General features: G+C 42.6%; 1 protein-coding gene across 1 annotated transcript in view; it reads left to right on the top strand.

Annotated features, from left to right (window-relative positions):
* The window catches only part of HAPLN4 (hyaluronan and proteoglycan link protein 4), a 46,181-nt gene that overhangs the window by 3,055 nt on the left and 24,698 nt on the right, over window positions 1–18,428 (top strand). The window contains exons 2-9 of the mRNA XM_044685311.1: window positions 8,558–8,661; window positions 9,676–9,773; window positions 9,869–9,972; window positions 12,732–12,814; window positions 15,062–15,186; window positions 17,202–17,303; window positions 17,627–17,719; window positions 18,110–18,314. Of these exons, the coding sequence (XP_044541246.1) occupies window positions 8,558–8,661; window positions 9,676–9,773; window positions 9,869–9,972; window positions 12,732–12,814; window positions 15,062–15,186; window positions 17,202–17,303; window positions 17,627–17,719; window positions 18,110–18,314 (914 nt within the window). The remainder of the gene's footprint in view (window positions 1–8,557; window positions 8,662–9,675; window positions 9,774–9,868; window positions 9,973–12,731; window positions 12,815–15,061; window positions 15,187–17,201; window positions 17,304–17,626; window positions 17,720–18,109; window positions 18,315–18,428) is intronic.

The raw sequence follows: 18,428 nt of genomic DNA, 5'->3' as shown, positions 1-18,428 counted from the left end.
AATTATAAGTCTATAAGAAAAAAATCTAACAAAGGAAAAGAAAATATACTCAGAAATAATAGCAGGGGGTTCGTAATTAGATGTATTTTTAAAAAAGAAATCTAGTCTCAGACTTGGGAATTAATCTAAACTATATTATTTAACTCCTTGTTGCTCAAGCCTATTTTAGCTCCTGACTCCTCAGTGGCCTCAGCATAGAGTAGCCCTTTCGTACCTGGGCAGCTCTATTGCATTTATTTAACTAATAGTAAGAGTACTTATTGAATTCTAAATCAGAGGATCTGAGTTCAAATCCCTGCTCTGCTATTTATTCCTTTTTTCTTTATTAACGTTTATTTATTTAATTTTTATTTAGAATATTTTTTCATGATTGTGCATTGGCTAAGGGGGGTTTGGGGAGAGGGAAAGAACATGAAACATGTAACTATGGGAAAATATTAAAAATAAAAACATAAAAAATAAATAAATCTGGCTTTGGAAAAAAAAAAGAATATTTTTCCATGATTATATTAGTCATGTTCTTTTCCTCCCCTCCTCCCAACCCCTTCCCGTAGCCAACAAGCAATTCCACTGGGTTTTACTCTGCTATTTACTCTTGGTGCAACCTTGACCAAGATCCCTTAATTTCTGAAAGACCCTTCCTGGATTACAATCACAAATAGTGCCTACTTTGCAGAAGGCTGTGCTGGGGAAGGGAAGGTATGGATCCTGCCTTTAAACAGCTTCCAGTGTGGTAATAATAATTATATCTAGCACTTTACAAGTTTGATTTCATTTATATCATCATCATAAACTGGGGACGTAGGTGCTATCATTATCCCATTTTAGAAATGTGGAAACTGAGGCAGAAAGAGGTTAAGTCATTTGCTCAGGATCGCCAAACTAATATGTATCTGAGGTAGGATTTGAACTCAGGACTCCCTGTCTCAAAGTCCAGCTTTTTATCTATTTCAACACTTAGCTGCCACAAATAGGAACTAAGACACCAAAAACATCTTACATTAAGTGCCCTCAAGCACTAAAAACCAAAGTGCTATGAGGCCCAAATAGGAAAGGCCATCATAGGGACGCTAGAGCAGGTGGGTGATCTGCCAGTGTCCTCCCTCCCCAAATGCCCTCTATCCATTTGTATTTATTAACTTTATATTTATTGGATGGCTAGGTTAGAGTGCCAGGCTTAGAGTTGGGAGGACTTGGATTCAAATCTGGCCTCAAACACATCCTAGCTGTGTGATCCTAGGCAAGTCCCTTAACCCCAATTGCGTAGCCCTTGCTGCTTTTTGGTCTTAGAATCAGTAACTAAGACAGAAGGTAAGGGTTTAAAAAAAAGTTATATTTGTGTTGTATAAACTTATATATGTACTTATCTCTTCCCCGTTAGAATGTTAGGGCCTTGCCAGCAGGGATGGTTTCATTCTTTGTACTTGTGTTCCCAGCACTTGTAACAGTTGGTGCTGATTAAACGTCGATTGGCTGATGGATGGAGGATCAGAGCCTCTTAGGTGGCTCTGTGGATGGAACAAGGTTGCTTTGGAAACTTTAAAGTGCTTTACAAATGCTAGCTGGTTTTTTTTATCATCATTGTCGTCGTCGTCATTAGGAAAGGCATCTGGAAGATTTGATGCCCACGTTATGCCCATGTCCAAACGTAGGCGTCTCATCCAGTACTTGAGGGGCAGCTTATTTTTGTTCACCTCATGGATAAGTAAGTGACCACTGACTTCTAGAAGCTCAGGCACTGGGTCAGTACTGGCCTCCCCCTCCCAACCCAGACAGATGTCTCTGCTGAATCCCAAACTCAGGACTGTGCCCTCTGGGACTTGCCTACAGCCCATAAAGCCCCAGATAGAGAGGGGCCATTGGCTGGGTGTTCCATTGAAGGGCGGGGGGGGGGGGTACCCATACCGTCCGCCTTCTTGAAAGGGAGACTCTACTCTTACATATCCCATTTTCCCCCAGTTAGTAACTGGATCTAGGTTGGAGATCTTTGCTAGTTGACTTGTTTTCTATAATGCAATAACTTTTGGACCACCATCCAAAAATAAAAATAAAAATAAAAGAAGATAATACTTGAGTCAGGCTTTCAAAGATCCATTGGGAAAGAGGAAGAGGAGAGAAATTCTGGAAACAGGGAACTGTATCCACCCTTTTTGGATCCCCATCCCTACATTCAGGGTCTGCTTAATTGGGGTTGAGGAAGCCCCTCAAGCATGGACTGAACATTCCAGAGATACTCCCAGAAGGCCACATCCCCAAGGACTTGATGACTCACTAAATAAGAGGATAAAGGTTGAGGGGAGAATCAGAGATGATTTATTCAATAAGCATTTCCCCAGGATCGGGAAGTTCACAATAGCATAAATTTTGAATTAGAAGAAGCCTTAGAACTTCAGTCCCTTCGGCCTCATCATTTTTCAGATAAAGAAGATAATGAACTAAATACAGGGTCAGGAAACTTTTTACCAGTGCGGCTTAGTACCTTTTCTGTAATTGGTAGTCAGGTTAGTTGCCTAAAGCACCAAGAGGTTAAATGACTTGCCAAAGTAGGGCTTGGACTCAAGTTTTCGTGACTTTGAGGCCAGTTCTCTATCCATTATGCCATCCAGCCTCTCTATACAATTAAATATTATATAATATGTCTTTGGGGGCACCATGTGTTTTGTAAAATCTTAAAGTACTTTATAAATATTAGTTATCACAACCCAGAAAAGTCAAGTCACTTGTTCAGAGATACATACATGAATATATCAAGCATCTATGAGTCTGGTATGAAGAAAAAAAATTTTTTTTAAATCCTCACCTTCTATCTTGGAGTCAATACTGTGTATTGGCTCCAAGGCAGAAGAGTGGTAAGGGCTAGGCAATGGGGGTCAAGTGACTTGCCCAGGGTCACACAGCTAGGAAGTGTCTGAGGCCAGATTTGAACCTAGGACCTTCCATCTCTAGGCCTGGCTCTCAATCCACTGAGCCATCCAGTGCCCCTCCCCCACCCCGCCCCCAGAACTGTTTGGTTTTTTTTAACCCTTAAAATCTAAACTGAGTATTGGTTCCAAGGAAGAAGAGCCATAAGGGCTAGGCAACTGGGATTAAGTGATTTGCCCAGGGTCACAAAGGGAAGGGTCTGATTTGAACCCAGGATCTCCTGTCTTCAAGCCTGGTTCTCTATTCACAGAACCACTAGTCCCTCAGTTAGACTAGTTCAATAGCCTTTTATTTGCTTTTCCTTTTTTTTGCAATCTGTCCTACACATAACTGCCAAAGTGATTTTCCCAAACTGCAGGTCTGACCATGTCACTCCCTCCTCAATAAACTCCATTGGTTAATTGCTCTTCGGCTCTGGGAGGGGGAGGAAGGAGGGGAAGGAAAGAACATAAATCATGTAACCATGGAAAAATATTCTAAATTAATTAAATCAAAATTTAAAAATAAATAAACTCCACTGGTTCCCTACTGCCTCCAGAATCAACGTATAAACTCTCTGGCATTTTGAGCCCTTCACAATCTGGCCCTACCTACTTTTCTAATCTTATTTTAAAATTCTCCCTTCTCACACTCTTTTAAGAGTCCAGCAATACTGGCCTTCTTGCTGTTCCTGACATACCCGACTCCATCTCCTGTTTCCAGACCTTTGCTCTGGCTTTCTCGAGTTCTGTCCTCACCTCTGTCTCTTAGAATTCCTAATTCTCTTTAAGACGCAGCGTGAGCTCTACCCTGAACATGAAATCCTTTCTCATCCCCATCACTAAGCTGCTAATACTTCCTCCTCCAAACGACTTTGAGTCTATTTTATATATACTCATCTATGTTATCTCTCCTTCATTAAATGTAAGCTCCTAGAGGACAAAGACTGTTTCTTTTTGTCTTTGTGCCCCTGGTGCCCAACAAAAGTCTGGTACACATTAGGTGCACAATAATTGCTTATTTGATTTTTTTTTTTTATAACTCTTACTTTCTGGAGGTTCCTTTAAACTCTAACATGCGGTGTTCCTGGGACAGTCACCCTTTACTCCATTTACATTCTCTGGACTCTGAACCCCCTGGCACAGAGGCCACCCGAGGGAGCACAAGCCACATTCTGCTGCTTCGGAGTTTTAGGTGTAGAGGCAGTCATCAGATGAAGCGGTCTGCACATTTGTGACAGTCCTCCATGACCTCAGTGAGTTCAGGTCCCATAATCCCCTCTTTACAGTTACTCACAGAATGCAGAATTAAGTGAATGCCAGAGGGGATCTTAACACCCATAGACTAAAGGGGTCATGGGAATTAAGAATGGAAAGCACCCTAAAGATCATTGAGGACAAACTCTTCATTTTTCTGATGTGGAAACTGAGGTCCAAAGAAGGAAAGAAATTTGCCCCAAATTATACAATAATAAGTAGCAGAACGGAGACTTGAATCCAAATGTTCTGATTATAAATTGAGTGATATAACAGCTGGAAGGGACTTAGAAGATAAAATATCACAGCTGGAAGAAACTGCCCACTCAATGCTTGGGAAGGAGGGATACTTGAAAGCTAGGGAAGAGCTCTTTTTCATTCATTTTTTTAAACCTTTACCTTTTTTCTTTTTTTTTTTAAACTGTTACTTTCCGTCTTGGAGTTAATACTGTGTATTGGTTCCAACGCAGAAGAGTGGTAAGGCTGGGCAATGGGGGTCAAGTGACTTGCCCAGGGTCACACAGCTAGGAAGTATCTGAGGCCAGATTTGAACCCAGGACCTCCCATCTCTGGGTCTGGCTCTCAATCCACTGAGCCAACTAGTTGCCCCTCCTTTTCATTATTCTTGACTCTTAAACCCTACTACCACCATGAATATTAAAAGTGGAAAGGTGGGTTGGGGTTAGGTTATGGAAGTCTGCTTTAGAATGTGTTTCTAGCAAATCCTTACCTCAGTTTTTCTATCTGGGAAATGAAGGCAATGCCCCATGGTAGGCAAAGAAGAAAAGATGTGAGGAGAAAAGGGAGAAAGGTTTTGGAGAATCAAAGTAACTCTTAATTCCCCATAAGGAAAACTGTAAAAATACTCTTACAATCATTTCCTTTCTCCTTAGCAATCTCTTCCTGTCTACCAGATGCTTCATCCCAGTAGCCCACAAACCAACCTGAATCCTTTAAAAAAGCTTCACTTGACCCTACATCCCTTCAAGCTATCATCTTATATTTCTCTTCTCTCTTATTTTTCCTCCTATCATCTTATATTTCTAGGTTGAGTTCCTAGAAACAGACATCCTCAGCACTTGCTTTCCCTTCCTTTCTTGTTTCTCAGCCCCTTGTAATCTGGCTTCCAACCTTATCACTTAACCAAAATGGCTCTTTCCAAAGTTACCAGTTTTCTCTTCAGTGCCAAATACATGGCATTTTCTTAGTCTTCATCCTTCCTGACATCTCTGCAGAATTTGCTACTGTTGACTCTGGGCCTTCTCCTCCTAATCTGACCAATCCTTCTGTCCTCTTTGTTGGGTCTTTATCAGTAACTGGGGGTGTCCCCAAGGCACTCCCCTGAGCTCACTTCCCTCTTCACTTTATACACTCTCACTTGATGAACTCATCAGGTTCCGTATGTTCAAGGACCCTATCTTGGAAGATGACTCTGAGATCTTTATATCCAGGTCTAGTCCCTCCGATGAACGCCAGCCAACCTACTGTTGGGCACTGATATGCCAACAGAAAACCTCCCCTCTTCCAAAAATTCCCATCGCCCAGTTCCACCCCTGCCTCTTTCCAGTTACCCAGGTTCAGTCTTGACCTCTCGTTTTTTCCCCACACTCTGCATATCTCATCTCTCCTATTCATCCCCTTCTCTGCATCCCTGCAGCTGCTGCTCTAGTTCAAGTCCTCTTCACAGCTCAGCTGGACTATTTATTGTCTCCTCTTGGCCTCTTGGCCTCAAGTCTCCCCCTATTCCAATTCTCTTTCCATAGCACTGCCAGTGGTTTTTCCTAACATAAGGAAAGGTCTGGCTGGGGGGACTCCCTGGCCCAAACTCCAGTGGCTCCCTACTACCTCTAGGTATGAATGAAACTTCATTGAAATGAAATGAAATGAAAATTCAATGGAAATTCCTCTGACATTTAAAGCTCTTCACAACATGGCGCCTTCCTATCCTTACATATTATTCCCTAATATCGTCCTCTCAGAAATGGTGTTGTTTCTATTATAATATCTATATCTTATTTACACATTGTCTTCCTTGTTAGAATGAAAACTACTTTAGGGCAGGGATTATTTTTTCTACTTCCAATGTTTAGCATGGTGCCTGGCACATAGTAAATGTTTAATAAATGTCTATTGAGGGGCAGCCAGGTGGCTCAGTGGACAGAGAGCTAGGTGTGGAGATGGGAGGTTCTGGGTTCAAATCTGACTGACCTCAAACATTTCCTAGGAATTCCCAGGGAACACAGTTCCTAGCTGTGTGACCCTGGGAAAGTCCCATAATCCCAATTAACTAGTCCCTACTGCTCTTCTGCCTTGGAATTGATACTCTAAGACAAAAAGTAAGGGTTATTAAAATAATAATAATTTTAAAATGCTTATTGATTGACCACCCTCTCTTCTTGGACATACTCTCCCTTCTTTATTTAACTTATTCTTTGTATTTACAGATAAACACACACCCATACATATGGAGAAGAGGGAGCTAGGTGGAACAATGTGTAGAACTGAGTCGGGAAGATCTGAGTTCAAGTCTTGACCCAGGCTCTTAACCTCTGTTTACTTCAGTTTTCTCAACTATAAAATAAGAGTTAATAATAGCACCTACTGCACAAGATTGTTGTGAGGACAAAATGAATAATTTTTGTAAAACACTTTGCAAACCTTCAAGTACTACATAAATGCTATTTAGCTATCTCTATCCTTTCCTGTTAAAATAGAAATTCCTTGTGAGCAGGGACTATTCTGTTTTGGACTTAGTATCCTTAGCATCCAACACCATGCCTGATTGACTTACTGTTGTTGGTTAGTTGTTTGCAGTTGTGTCTGACTCTTCATGACCCAATGTTGAGGTTTTCTTGGAAAATATGCTAGAGGGATTTTTTGTTTCCTTCTCCAGCTCATTTTACGTATGAAGAAACTGAGGCAAACAAAGTTAAGTGACTTGTTCAGGTTCACACTGTAAGCTTTTGAAGTCACGTTTGAACTCAGGTCTTCCTGGCTCCAGGCCTGGTGCTTTTTCCACTGAGCCACCTCGATGCCCAACTGGACACATAGTAGGTGCTTAATAAAAGTCAACTGATGGATGATTTGATTGGCAGTGTCAGATCCAGATAAATTCAGAAAAGAGAAGTGAAGCACTTGAAGGAAGAATGACCAGGACAAGTCTTGGTGTCTGTTTTAGCACTTTAAAGTTTGCAAAGTTCCTTTTCGTACTTGATCATCACAACACCTTTATGAAGTAGGTGCTTCTATTATCTCAGTTTTATAGATGGGAAAACTAAGGCTAAGTGGCTTGCTCAAGGTCACTGAGGTCTTCCTGATTCCACAGCCAGCGCTCTATCCAGTATCCCACCTTTCTGCCTAATGTTAATTCAGAGGTTTCGAACCTGAGCAACTGGAAGGATGGTATTTAGCGCTAGGGAGGGAAAGAGAGTAAGCATTTATAAAGCACCAACTTTGTTCCAGGCACCGGGTTAACCTTTTTAGAAATATTACCTCATTTCATCCTTACAACAACCCTGGGAGGTAGATGCTATTATTGACCCCATTTTATAGCTGAGGAACCTGAGGCAAACAAAGGTTAAATGACTTGCTGAGTTATACAGCTAGTAAGTATCTGAGGCTGGACTTGAACTCGGGTCTTCCTGACCCTAAACTCAGTGTTCCATCCACTGCACCACCTAGTTGCTTCTGCTACTAACAGAAATGAAGAAACTGAGAATGATGATGAATTTGGCAGTAAAAGGCTGAGTTCTAGTTAGAACATGTTGAACTTGAGGTCCAACCCACAGGTGGAAATGTCCAGCCAGAAATCGGAACTCAGACAGTGGAGAAGTTGGGGCTGTTGAGTTGGGAATGGATGAGAGACTGGAGAGAGAGAGAAGCAGAATGAGGATGGAGTCTTGGGAAAGTTGCCAACATCCAAAGACATCCCTTTATTCCACTTTTAGTACCTTCCTCCTCTTTTCCCTTTCTTTGTATCCCCAGAGCTTAGCACAGTGCCTGACACACAGTAATAATAAATGCTTGTTGATAGCAGTAGTGTTAAGACAAGTAGAAGAACCAAGAGTATCACAGAAGTCAAGGGAAGAAAGAGTGTTCACCAGGGTCAAAAGATGCAGAAATTTATAGCTTGCTACCCATGTCACCTTGGTATGTCTATTTTGTTCTTCTAGAACGGGGACTCTGAAGATGCCACTGGATTTGAAAGTGATGTCACTGGTGGCTTTACAGAGAACAGTTTCAATAAAATAATGAGGGCTGAAGTCAGACTGAAGGGAGTGAGTGGGTAGTGAGAAAGTGGAGAGCCTTAGGTTCAGACCAAGGGTCCTACCTGATAGCCCCAAGTGTGTCAGACCCTCTCCATGGCTTGGGCACTATCCTGACTCCTCATTTACTTCCAGTCCCTTGAGTGTGGCTATCCTGTGTGCAATGATTCTGAGTCTACTATTTGTGGCCATCTCCAGCCTGGTCCAAAGAGAGATCTCCCATGACCCCCTTTTTGCTGGTGAGTCCTTGGGGCTAAGGGAGAGGGGATGTTATGGGAGGTTAGTGGAGTTTGCAGTTGGGGAGAAGCATCTGTTGCCCAAAGTCCATGACCTTTGTCCTGGTGCCCTGACATTAGACTCGGGGACTAGTATTGAGGAAGCATGTGCCTAGCCTATTCCAAAATCAAGAAGTCCTAAGGTCCCTTTCAGCTCTGCTATTCTATAGTCTATTCTCAAGTCCTCTCAGCTCTGACGTTCTGTGTTCTGAGGAATCTTGTTTTGCCATCCTCTTGGCCAAGGTCCTCTCTGCCCCTCTCTGATATTTTATCTTCTATGGAATCTTCTATCTTTGATATTGTTTGTCTGCATCTATAGTTCTCCCAAGTCTGATATTCTTTGACACCATATCTGTACTTAGTCTTTCTGGCTCTGACTTTTTATATGTTCTAAATCCAATATTCTATGGTCTTGGGAACCTTCTAGCTTTGACATTCTGGGTTCTCTGGATGCTCCTTGCTCTGACACTGCATTTTTACAGACCCTCCTAGCTTTGATATAGTCTGTATTCTAAGGGCCCTCCTAGCTCTAATATGCTTTGTTCTAAGGAACATTTTAGCTTTGACATTCTATATTCTAGCTCTGCCATCTTTCCAGGGCTGATGCTCTATATGTTCTAAGTCCAGAGACTATCAAAATCTGACTTTCTACATTCTAAGGTCCCTTTTAACTCTCATGTTCCATTTTTTAACGATCCCCTTCAACCAACTTTGGCAGTTTTTTCCTATGGCTTAAGGATCCATCTGACTCTAATATTCTATATTTTTTAATTGCATTTGGGTCCCCTGCTGCCCAATGAAACTGATTGGAGTTATTTTCCCCTCCCATAAGACTATTGGTTCCTTGAGAATAGGCTCTGTGTAGTATTTCAAATCCCCAGTGCCTAGTATAAAGCCTTAGACACATTGCTGATCACCTTGGTTTGGCCAGGGACTAGGGGGGAGGGGGAATCTGACCTACCTGTGTTCTCTCCATAGTGTTTGCCATCTTATCCTTCTCCTCCCTCATCGACTTATTCATTGCTCTTCAGGAGGATGACTATGGGATGGACTTCATGGAATTCTATACTCGAGGGGTAAGACCTGCCCCTTCCCTGTTCCTGCTGGAAGAAATTGTGAGCAGTCTCTAGCCTACTTCCATACCTTCCTTTCCATTCCTGTGTTATTCCAGAGGGAGCCGTACCTTCGAACAGCTCATGGGATTCTAAGCTGCTACTGGGATGGCACCATCCACTATCTGCTCTACCTCACCATGACAGGGGCCATTGCTAAGAGGTAAGGGGGCTTCTTTGGAAGAATCAGGGGGCTGGGAGGGGAAAAGAGATTCCTTTTTGGAGGAGGAAGCAGGGGAGGCATCAAGAGATGAGACTTGAGAAGCAGCTCTTAGAAAAGATAATTAACTCCTCGGGGGCAATACTAGGATCAAGGTATTCTGGATTTTGGATTAAATTGGCAAAACCATGAAGTTCCCAAGACCAAAGGGGTGTAGGAGTTATAACACAGAATTTCAGAGCTGGAAGAAACTAGAAAATAAAACCCAGAATGTTAGACCTAGAAGGAATCTTAGAACATAAAACACAGGACGTTGAGCTAGAAGACCCTTAGAACCATAGAACACAGACTAAAAATTGGGAAAGACATGAGAGATGATCTAGTTACTCACTTCACTTTATTTGAAAACTGAAGCTTAGAAAAGGGAAAATAATTTGCTTAAGGCCACTTAGGCAGAGAAGCCTTTATAAAGCCTTTGCTTAAAGATTTCCAGTGAAGAACCCATTATAATTAGAGGGATCAAATTGCACTTTTGGGTAACTCAAATTATTAGAACCTTTTTTTCCCTTACATCAAGCATAAGCCTGCCATTTCTCAACTTCTACCCATTGCCCCTAATTCTGTTCTCTGAGATCAAGTGGAACAAGCCTAATTCTTCTTCCATATAATTTCAATGTAAATAAATACTTGAAGACAGCTTTAGTATTCTCCTTAAGTCTTGCTTTCTCCCATTTAGACATTGCTGGTTCATAAGATCATAGATTTAGAGCTAGAAGGAACCTTGAAGATCATCCCTTATTTTACAGATGAGGAAAAAGAAACCCAGAAATAATAAACGACTTGCCACTGTCTCATAGATGATATCAGAACTGAGATTCAAACTCGGGTTCTGTGACTCCAAAGCCAATTGCATTCTACTGCATCTCTGGGGGAATTCTTTTTACCCATCTTTATATGGTATGATCTTCAGGACCTTCTTCACTCTAGTTGTCTTTCTCTGAACATCCCCATGCTTATGAGCATCCTCCCTAAAAAGTGATGCCAGATTTGAACACAATACTACTGGTGTGTCCTAACCAGGGCAGAGAGCAGGAGATCTGCTGGCTCCTTAGACATGGATATTATACCTCACTTCATTAGTCAATAAGTGTCATGAGGTCTGGTCAAAGGATGTTCCTCCAACTTGGAGAAAAGTGATCTCAGGAACACATAATACTATTCAATTCAATTCAAGAAATAGCTTAAAAGTACCTACTATGTTTCAGGAACCATACTAGGCACTAATTTTACAAAAACAAAAAAGAATCTTGTCCTCAGGGAGTACGAAGGGATAAATCTCCCTGTGAACATGTTGAATCTACCAGGGGATATATTTTGACAGATAAGCACATATAAAGTAATACACAATGGGGCAGCTAGGTGGCTCAATGAACTGAAAGCCAGGCCTAGAGACAGGAGGATCTGGGTTCAGATTTTACCTCAGACACTTCCTAAATGTGTGACCCTGGGCAAATCATTAACCCTGTTTGCCTAACCTTTGTTCCTTTGTCTTAGTGTTATTAGGACAGAAAATAAAAGTTTAAAAACAAATGAACACACAAACAGAAATCATGAAATAAGACTGGAGGAAATATTGTTGGAAGCCAGAGCATTGCCAGCAGTTTTTGGGAAGGACTCTTCACTTTATTTTTCTTTTCCTTTTAAAAATTTTTATCTTTCATCTTAGAATCAATACTGTGTATGGATTTGAAGGCAGAAGAGAGGTAAGGGCTAGGTAATGGGGGTTTAGTGACATGCTCAGGGTCACATAGCTAGAAAGGGATGCTTTACCTTCAACAAACATTTATTAAATATCTGTTGTTAGAGGACCTTGTGCCTTGTACATTGAGAGAATGAGGAGAAAAGGAAGGAAAGAAGGAAGGAAGGAACGAAGGAACAGAGGAAGGGAGGGAGGAAAGAAGAGAGGGAGGGAAGGACAGAGGGTGAGCAGGCTTTAAATGCCTGACTAAGGATTTTGTATGTTACCCTAGAGCTAGTAGGGAGCCACAGAAGATTTCTGACTAGAGAAGTTAAATAGTTACACAGTCGGATGTGTATTTTAGGAATATCAATTTGGCAGTGAGGTGGAGAATAGATTAGATAAGGGAGAGATTGGAAGCAGGGAGACCAATTAAGAAGTTATCTTCAAATATTTGAAGAGACGCCAAAAAAAAAAAATCTTCAGCAAGGACTGGTTGAAGGAACTGGGAATGTTTAGCCTGGAGAAGAGAAGACTCAAGGGGCATATAGTCTATGAGTATTTGAAAGGCTGTCATGTGGAAGAGAGATTAGACTGGTTCTGTTTGACCCCAGAGGACAGAACTAGAAGCAATGGGGGACAGTTGCTGAGAGGTAAATTAAGATTCCAAATGAGGAAAAGCATCCTAATAGTTAGAATCCTCTCACTCCATATGCTACCTCCAGTGAGGTTCTTCACTTCATCAAAGCAGAGTGGGATGACTATTTACCAGGAATGCTGTAGAGAGAATTCCTGCTCAGGTATAGAGTGGACCAGATGTCCTCAATTAGCCGAGGGGTCAGAATTCCTCCCGGACTTCTTCTCTTACTGTTCCCCCCAACTCAAAATCCTTCTTTGACTTAGTTTCCTTGCTTGCTCCTCCACACCCCTCCTTTCTGGGTAGGGAATCTATCTCTCTAACCCATGACCCACCTACCCATCTAAAGGATTGTGAAGGTTGCCAGCTTCTCTCCATTTCCCCTAGGAAGAGGTATAGAAGCGCCGGGCTATACTGGCTGGGATCAATGGTCATGAGCATCATGGTTTTTGTCCCAGGAAATATCCTCGGTAAGTGTTGTACATTTGGGAGGTATCATGTGCTTAGTAAGTGACACACTTGATGCCAAAGCTTCAGAGGAAGAGGGATTGGGAGGGAGGGAGAAAAGGGAGTTTTGCAGCTTGACCCAGCAATCTTGACAGGCCAGACACAAGGGCCAATAGCTTCTCTGCCAGTTCTGACATGGGGCTAAAGGGATGCAGAGGAGGAAGTGATCACTTCCAGTTAGAGGAAATCTATGAAAGCTCCTTAGAGGAGGTGACATTTGGCAACTGAAGTCTTGATTACAGGGTAGGATTTGGACAAGCAGAGAGGAGAATAAGATTATTCTAGGCAAAGGGAGAGTTTGGAGGCATGTGTGGGGAATAACAAATTCACTAGAGTACTGTAGGGTCAACTCTTTTTTTGTTGTTTTAGTTTTTGTTTTTGAAGGGAAGGAAAGGCAGATAAGATTTGAGAGGCCTTCAGCCTCAGATTTCTAGAGGATTTGGAATGTTAATCTGATAGATCTGCTCTTTATTTGATGGACAATGGGGAGCCGTTGGATGTTCTATACCTGGGAGAGTTGGAGGGGAGGACATAGGGAATGATCAAAGCTTTGTTGGACGATGGGGCACCTAGGTGGTATAGCAGATATAGAGTGCTGGAACTGGAGTCAGACTCCTTTTCTTAGGTTCAAATCTGGCTTCAAACACTTACTAGCTGTGGGATCCTCGACAAGTCATTTAACCCTATTTGCCTTAGTTTCCTCAACTTGAAAATAAGCTGGAAAAGGAAATGGCAAACCACTCTAGTATCTTAAAAGAACCCCAAATGAGGTCACAAAGAGTCAGGCAACTGAACAAGAAAATGTTTGACTATAATTCTTGTTTCCCCATTTTTGAATATTAGATTTTGCAGGGTCCTTAGAATAATGAATACAGATTTTGAGAATTGGAAGTTGATTTTAGAATGTACAGTGTTATAGCTAGGAGTGCATTAGAATACAGAATATCAGAACTAGAAAGGACCTTAGAACATAACAACTGCTTGATCACATGGGGACATGATTGGGGATGCAGACTCTAAACAATCACTCTAGTGCAAATACTAATAATATGGAAATAGGTCTTGATCAATGATACATTTTGTAAAACCCAGTGGAATTGCTCATTGGCTATGGGAGGGGATGAAAAGAGGGGAGGGAAAGAACATGATTCATGTAACTGTGGAAAAATAATCTTAATTAGTTAATGAATTAAACTCAAAAACAAAGAACATAAAGTATTGCCCTTTTTTATTTTTATTTTTAATTAATTAATTAACTTAGACTATTTTTCCATGGTTACATGATTCATGATTTTTCTCTCCCCTCTTCCCACCTCCTCCCGTAGCCAATGAGCAATTCCATTGGGCTTTACATGTGTCATTGATCAAGACCTTTTTCCATATTATTAATATTTGTACTAGAGTGATTATTTAAAGTCTACATCCCTAATCATATTTCCATCAACCCATGTGATCGATCACATATTTTTCTTCTGCATTTCTACTCCCACAGTTCTTTCTCTGGATGTGGATAGCATAGAATATAAAATAATAGGGCCAAAAGGATCATTAGAACACAGAATTTTAGAGCTGAAAGGATTATCTAGTCCAACTTCACTAGGCAAAATTGGGGCCCAGAGAAGCAGAGACTTGCCCTGAATCACACAGGTTAGTGGCATCAGAAGGTACAGAATCCAGGTGTCTAGTCTCCCAAGTCTCTACTCTTTCTGCTTCACCGCAGTGCTTCTCTGTTCTGCCCAAGCCTAACTAGGGGGAAAATCTTTCTCTTCCTTTGGATCTGAGGTAGGGGTGAGAGTCATGGGCTTTCCAAGTGCCAGCCAGTGACACAATGGCTAGAGCTCAGGAGGTAGAGTCAGGAGGTCCTGAGTTCCCGTTCTGCTGCAGAAACTTACTCACTGTATGACCCTGGTCAAATCATTTAATATATGCCTCAGTTTCCTCATTGGTAAAATTGGGATAACAATAGTACCTACCTCCCAAGAGAAGCCAATGAAAACATTTCTAAAACGTTTAGCAAAGCTTAAAGTACTATATAAATGCCAACTATTAAGCTGGCAATTATTTACTACTGGAACCAGCTACAGGAAGAGTTTTGTTTGGGGGATGGAAGGAAGTGAAGATGGTACCCTTGCCCAGGTAGCAGCCCCAGAGTCAGGATCAGCTCTTGGATTTTTCTTCTCAACCTGAGTATCCTCTTCTCCAATCTCCAGGCAAGTACAGCTCTGAGCTCCGACTATCCTTCTTCCTTAACATTCCTTATATATTAATCCCTTGCTGGGCTGGTCTACACCTCTTCCACCAGGACAAGGGCCCAACAGGCTACACGACTAAGATGGTAAGTCTCCTGGGGCTGAGATCTTCCTCCATATTCTGCCCAGTGCCCCAGGCCAGTAAGGGAAGTGCTCTGTACTTCCTCCAGCACTTGGGATAATGGAAAGACCACTGGCTTCAGAGTTAGGACACTAAGGGTGGAATTCTGGCTCTTGTGTTTACTAGCTATGTGACTTCAGGCAAACCTAGCTGGGGTTCAGTTTCCTCATCTGAAAAATGGGGATGTTCAGACTACAACCTCCATCAAAGGCTTGTTTTGAAGAAAGGGCTTTTAAAACTATAAAAACACTCTAGATGTGTGGGTTGTTATTTTCATCTCCTGATTGTGTGGCATATAATAACCAAAAAAGCACCATATTATAGTCACTTTTAATTTTAAGATAGTTTCCAGAAGATCCTTATGATGATGACAGTGCTGATAATAATAGCAAAGAGCTTTACAAAGGATTTTATATACATTCTTTCATTTGATCCTCACAACTGCCATGTGAGAAATGGCATATTCCTCATTTTACAGATGAGAAAACTGAGGAATACTAATTATGTGACTTTCCCATGGTGAGTGTCTGAGGCAGTATTTGAACTCAGATCTTTCTAGCTCTAACACTAACCACTATAAAATCTTGTTGCCACTATGATAATAAAACTCTCATTTTTGTAGTACTATCTATAGTACTCTCATTTCCATTATTTTCTTAATTCTCACAACAACCCCAAAAGGAAAGTAGTGTAAAGATCCCTATTCTATAGATCAGTAATGGCGAACCTTTTAGAGACAGAATGCTGAACTTCACCCCTTAGACCAAGTGCCGTGCCATGTCCCTCCCTACCCACTGAGTGCCATGCATGCCCTGCCCCTCCTTTACTCCACACAGGAGAGGGAAAAAGTGGTTCCATTGGGCTCCTGGGTGGAGGGCTGGGTGACATGAAAAAATGTCTTCAGGCATGGTGGAGAGGGGGAAGGAAGCAGTTGTGTCCAAGTTCCTCTTCTTACCTTTTCCCCCTTAGGCATGGGTTCTTCTTGCTCCTAAGATACCTGAATTCTCTATTTCCTGGCCCATTATATAGTTCTCTACCTTGAGTACCAATTCTATATGTCCCCAGCCTTCTGCCTCCTTTCCTGAACTCATAATCCTTTTTTGAATCCTACTTCTTCCAGTATACAACAACATAGTCTGAATTTCTTTAAAAAACAAAACAAAAAAAAACCCAACGTACTTTCAGTTCTATAACAACTCTCAGACAAGGGGTTAAGTGACTTGCCCAGGATCATACAGCAAGTAACTGTCTGAGGCCAGATTTGAACCCAGGAACTCCCAACTCCAGGCCTGGCACTCTATCCACTGAACCACCTAACTGTCCCATCTGGATTTCTTCTTAATGATATTATTAGGATCATGGGCAAGTGTCACTGTCTGTTATCTGAAAATCATAGAAGGGCTCATCTCTGGTTGGCCTCAGGGTGATGAACATTAAGCCCCAGCATTTCTCCAAGACCACTTTTAAGTAGCTCCGGATGGGTGGTGATCAGCCTCAGCAGAGGGGGCACACAACTGATGAGATCACAGATCTCTAGAGTGAGTCAGGGCCATGTGCTCTCTCTTTTAACATTTTATTGATTTTTCTCCTCTCTCTCCTCCCTTTCTTGAACGATGCCTTGTGCCAAAGTGGAGGGGAGGGATTAAAAGAAAAAGAAAAATTAGCTGTTCAGTAAAAACTAACCCAAAGGGGGCAGCTGGGTAGCTCAGTGGAGTGAGAGTCAGGCCTAGAGACAGGAGGTCCTAGGTTCAAACCCGGCCTCAGACACTTCCCAGCTGTGTGACCCTGGGCAAGTCACTTGACCCCCATTGCCCACCCTTACCAATCTTCCACCTATGAGACAATACACCAAAGTACAAGGGTTTAAAAAAAATTTAAAAAAAAAACAAAACTAACCCAAGCATCTACCCACTGTCTGTTTTTGTCTCTCTGGTTCTGGGTATGTCTCTTGCTCTCTGGGTTTGTGTGTTTCTTATATAGATTGCTGAAGAACACAAGAAAGGGCTGTTCCAGAGGCCCTGGGACCTGGCTCTGTTTATCTATCTGCTCTTGGCAGGACTGTTTACCATTTTCCGTGGCCTGGTAAGTCTCCTCAGTGGATGTCCCAGTGGACTGCAGCTCCCCAAGGATCCTTCTTCCCCAGTTCTCCTCTGCCTCTAACCAGGTCTAGCCACAACCATCCCAATGAAAGCCCTTCTTTGACCAATGCTGCAGATCTCTTTCCTTGGGGAAATGTTTTCTATGGCCAGTTTCCATGCAGGCAGCCATATCCAGTAGGGATAAGCTTTCTGAGGCTGGACCAAGGCCTGGGATTTGGGGGTACGTGGTAGTCAATGCCCTGGCTCTGCCCTTTGGAGCTTTTGTGTCTTGCTCATACTTAGCCCCAACCCTGTCTGTGTCTCCAGGTGGTCCTAGACTGTCCCACAGACTCCTGCTTCACCTATGTGTATCAGTATGAGCCATACCTGCGGGACCCTGTGGCCTATCCCAAGATTCAGGTGAGAGTGTCTTGGCCCCAATACCAGGACTGGCAGGGATCTCCCAGATGACGATCCTCAGCCCTCCAGAAATCCCTCTTTCATGATTCAGAACCATAACAGCTTCTGGGGAGAGGGGAGGAGGAGCTATGTACTGGACAGGGGAAAGGGGGTGATAAAGGGAAAAGGTTCAAATCCTGACCTCTGGCTGGCTCCTGCCTGAGGGGGGAGACAAGAACCCTTCCCAGTCTGAGAGGGGAGACTCCTCTCTTCAGGCATGCTTCATAGACCCAGGGCGTGTTGGAGTGTCCTTGATGTAACCTGTTTCCCATTTTTCTGGGGCATATGGAGTTGGGATGGAGGGGAGGAGAGTCACAAGGGATGATGTGCTCATATCTCTCTCGTTTCCAGATGCTGGTGTTCCTGTTCTATGCTCTGCCTTTTTTCATTCTGGCTGCTTATGGCCTCCTTTGGCCTGGCTGTGCCTGGCTCCCAGACTGGGCCCTGGTGTTTGCAGGGGCCATGGGCCAGGTGAGGGAGGAGGCTGCATGTGGTAGGGAGGGGGAGTGGGAAAAGGAATCAAGTGGGGCAGGAGATCTATCCAGGTGGATTGGGGGTAAAACAAATGTGGGGTCTTTTTTCCCTCTGTGTGTGTGTGTGTGTGTGTGTGTGTGAGAGAGAGAGAGAGAGAGAGAGAAAGAAAGAAAGAAAGAAAGAAAGAAAGAAAGAA

This window comes from Gracilinanus agilis, chromosome 1 (assembly GCF_016433145.1).
Source record: "Gracilinanus agilis isolate LMUSP501 chromosome 1, AgileGrace, whole genome shotgun sequence".
Classification (NCBI taxonomy): domain Eukaryota; kingdom Metazoa; phylum Chordata; class Mammalia; order Didelphimorphia; family Didelphidae; genus Gracilinanus; species Gracilinanus agilis.
This window is presented reverse-complemented; position numbering and strand designations above follow the sequence as displayed.